This window comes from Macadamia integrifolia, unplaced genomic scaffold, assembly GCF_013358625.1.
Source record: "Macadamia integrifolia cultivar HAES 741 unplaced genomic scaffold, SCU_Mint_v3 scaffold381, whole genome shotgun sequence".
Lineage (NCBI taxonomy): Eukaryota > Viridiplantae > Streptophyta > Magnoliopsida > Proteales > Proteaceae > Macadamia > Macadamia integrifolia.
The window spans coordinates 137,923-141,468 of NW_024869847.1; the positions used below are offsets into that span (position 1 = coordinate 137,923).

At 38.7% G+C, this 3,546-nt stretch overlaps 1 protein-coding gene across 7 annotated transcripts in view; it reads right to left on the reverse strand.

Annotated features, from left to right (window-relative positions):
- Positions 1-2,773, reverse strand: part of LOC122068400 (probable serine/threonine-protein kinase SIS8) — a 31,561-nt gene extending 28,788 nt beyond the window's left edge. Inside the window, exons 1-2 of one of the 7 annotated variants that reach the window (XM_042632252.1) lie at positions 2,201-2,764; positions 1,298-2,087 (exon numbers count right to left, since the gene is read on the reverse strand). In XM_042632252.1, coding sequence (XP_042488186.1) covers positions 1,298-1,774 — 477 coding nt within the window. In that variant the 5' untranslated portion in view covers positions 1,775-2,087; positions 2,201-2,764. Of the gene's footprint in view, positions 1-1,297 lie in introns of all 7 variants that reach the window. The other 6 variants (XM_042632255.1, XM_042632256.1, XM_042632257.1 and 3 more) reach the window with 6 other exon arrangements.
- Between the last annotated feature and the right edge of the window lie 773 nt (positions 2,774-3,546).

Sequence of the window (3,546 nt, forward strand, 5' to 3'; positions counted from 1 at the left end):
TTTTTTTTTTTTTTTTTTTTTTTTTTGGTTTTCAAGTTGAACTTTGTAGATTAGTTTCTCTAAGGGTTATGAAACATTCATAGTTATGGATGCTTTGCTTGAATTTTTAGAAAAATCCAACAGTTAGTTTCATGAAATAGGAATCGCATGTCTGATCTGAAAATGTCCGACCTATTTAGAATTATCAGCTTAGGCTGAATTTGTTGTATCAGAACCTCTGTAAGGGTACTATCACCCCGTACAGTTTCAGAAAAAAAATGGACTTTGTTTGATATAGTTGCGCTACCCTTCCCTACAAGTTCAAGCTTTTACGCGAGACAGTAGCAAACAATACTATCGACATAACAACTTTCAATTGTGTGCTTTGACAGGATTCTAAACTCCAAATGACTTTGATGGCTTGAAGGGAAATCTCATCAACTTTCAGCATATCAAAGCTAATCTAACAAAGAAGAATTTTGGGCCTATTACCTGATAAGGCCACCAGATCATACATCATGACCACCTTGGGGCCCTTAGGGATATGCTTATTGGTGGAAGCAAGTTCACAAGCCTTTGTAGTCTATCTACAATAAAATGAAAGTCTCCAGAAAACACGCACAGCCAAAGACAACCAAACAACGACAATGGCTAAGTCCCCTCTAGACTTTGAAGGTTCAAAAACCAAAACTTCTGATTTGATCTCCACTCAAATTGGATCTCTACCAATTGGACCAGAATGCATCTGAAAGATGAGCCCAATTCTAAAAGTCCCTAGGTTCACCATGGGGCATTGAGCTTGATGGCTACCCACATTGAGGCACAGCCCACTCTCTTTCTACATGTTAGAAAATTAGGGCACTTCTAGAAACTTGCTTCAAGGAGTAAAGCAGTGATCAAATTAACCATCACTTATCCATGGTATATAGTCTTGCAAGATAATTATTAGGGCATGCAATGCAACATTTACAAGGTGACACCATGACACGATTTTATAATTTGTTTGTATGATTGAATGTTGCACAACCATGCACTTAAGCAATCTCCTGGATACATTGATGCTTCTACAAAGACCATCCACGCTAAAATAATACCCTTCAAAGTTGAAAGCTGCAATGCCTTCAGCTACAGCCTATAAAAATATGTTTATGCCATGAGTGGTGTCATATTTGTTGAGTTTCTTCTAGTGTGGCCATTAGAATACATTCATATACCAGAGATGCTCACAAAGAAAAGCCGTGAAGCTTTTCCTTTATTTTTCCAAGCATTATGCTATCAAATAAAAGAGGGACAGATCGAGAGAGGAGGGGAAACTGACCCAGTATCTGTAAGCAACAACCTCCGCAGGAGTGTTCTGGGGTGGGCAAGAGCTCAAACTAATCTGCTTTACAGCCTCAATCTGAACTGCCTCAGGATCCTCGCTTGCACTCAATTCCATTGCCAGTTGTATCTGATAATCTTCTTCCATCCCAGGATCCCTTGTATTGCTTGACTCTGAATTCCATCTCAACGTATCCGACACAGCTTCCGAATTGGATGGATCCCTTGTCTCTTCTATCGCTCCCACATTAGAAGATGAGGGATGACTCGAACTTTTTCTATTGGTAACAGAATTTAACCAGCCAGTGATATTAGCGAACGGCTTCTGCTCAGGATGATGGGATGGTGAAGAACGAGTAAGTGATGACCTGCCAGAGGAATCATCATTCGACCGATTACCCTTCAAAGATGTAGACCTCTCAGACCCTTCTGCCTGGTTGGGCACGATATGGAGCTTCTTTAGAAGGTTCTTCATGCTGCTTTGGGGAGGTTTAATAAACCCGATATCAGAAGAAGAAAATACAGCAACAGTAGAACCATGGCACCCTCTCCATGTTCATCAACACGAAAAATTCAAAACTTTACCGATACCTCACAACAGACAAGAATCATTTACTGATAACCCAGAAAGCACTTTTCCGCAAGCACCACATCAACTCCCCAGAATACTTACTACGAATACATCAGACCCATGAACCAGAACAACCATTTGAAGCAAAACCCACTTCAGTCCAAGTCATATAAATAATAACCAGATACAGTTACTGATTTACAGGAACCTCTTCTTTCTACAATAGAACAAAACCCAAGCCCGAAGATACATAAGGAAGAAGTGTAAAAGATCCACTGCAGAACAGCCAATTCGTATGGGGAAGAGATGAAAAGAACTACTACTTGTTACCTTGAAGAGCAGAAGATATCTACATCGGGATTGTGTCAAAATGATTTCCAGATTGCACGTTGATAGAAACTCGATCGATTGGGAATATTCTCACACTCTTTTGGTTTCTTCAACAGCGTAAGGTGAGAGAGACGCACACACCCAAATAAGAAAGTTTAGTGGGAGAAGACAGAGACCAGAGAGGCATCTAACCGATGACTCCCAAGTCCCAAGTCCCAAGTCCCAAGGGTGGCATGAGTTAGAATTTTGTCGTGGATTAGAATGGTCATTGGAGTGCAAATTAAAATTCTGTTTTTATATTTGAAATCAAATCGTCACCAAAAAGGGCTAACTTTTTTAACTACAGATTCAGATTGGAAGTATTTAATTGCCAAAACAGTCGTTGCCTTTGGGATAAGTAACCCAATAAATGAGTTGAAAATGACCCATATCTCTGAATTCTCTGGTTTCATTTCGCCATTGGAGGTGGACTCTTCGGAGTTTTACTGTCCATGACCTCACTGAATACTCTGGTTTCATTTCATCTGCAAAAAAAAAATCCATTTCCTCTTTAAGGATTGCCATCAGAGCTTCATTCTCTATCATTGACTTCCAATTTCTGTAATTTGTTTATTGGGTGGGTGACTGTTTCCAACTGGTGACAACAAGATCAATCCCAAAAGGACCACCTACCACTAACCATTGTTGTTTTCAGAATTTATGAAGTGATCAAGATAGCTCCCCAAAATGGCAAAAATCCACAAAAGTTGTTACAGCCCCACATGGCTCTCAAAGTATCCACAGCGTTCTTTTATGTCTTAGAATTGATAATTAAAGCAGTTTCTTAGATATTGCATTATTGAGAGTATAGGGGACCTACCTTCCTCCCAGATCCCAACTCTAAATTCTACAAAAACCCATTCATCCATGAAAGTGAAAATTGGAAACTAGAAGAGTGAATTTTATATTTATTTTCCTATTTTCATTATATTTATCATTTTTTTCCCTTTTTTGTGTGAGTCATTTCTATTGGTTACTTATGACTGAGATGAGATAGTCAACTGGTGGGTAATAATTAATATAATAAAAGTTACCCTTATGTAAGCAGAGATGGATCCCATAAAAGCAGTCTAGCAACCCATCCATATATGTTTCTCAATGCCTGGAAAAGAGGCATTATTTTATTTTATTGATGCACACATAAGATAAGGAACCTGCTTGACCTTGGGTATGGCATTGCGTAAGCTTCCATTTGTCATTTTAAAAATCTAAACTCTTATGGTCATGAGCAGAAAACCTTATCTTAAGAGATTTATTGGCCTTGCTATGATCATTTTTTTTTTTTCCTTTTTTTTCTCTCTCTCTCT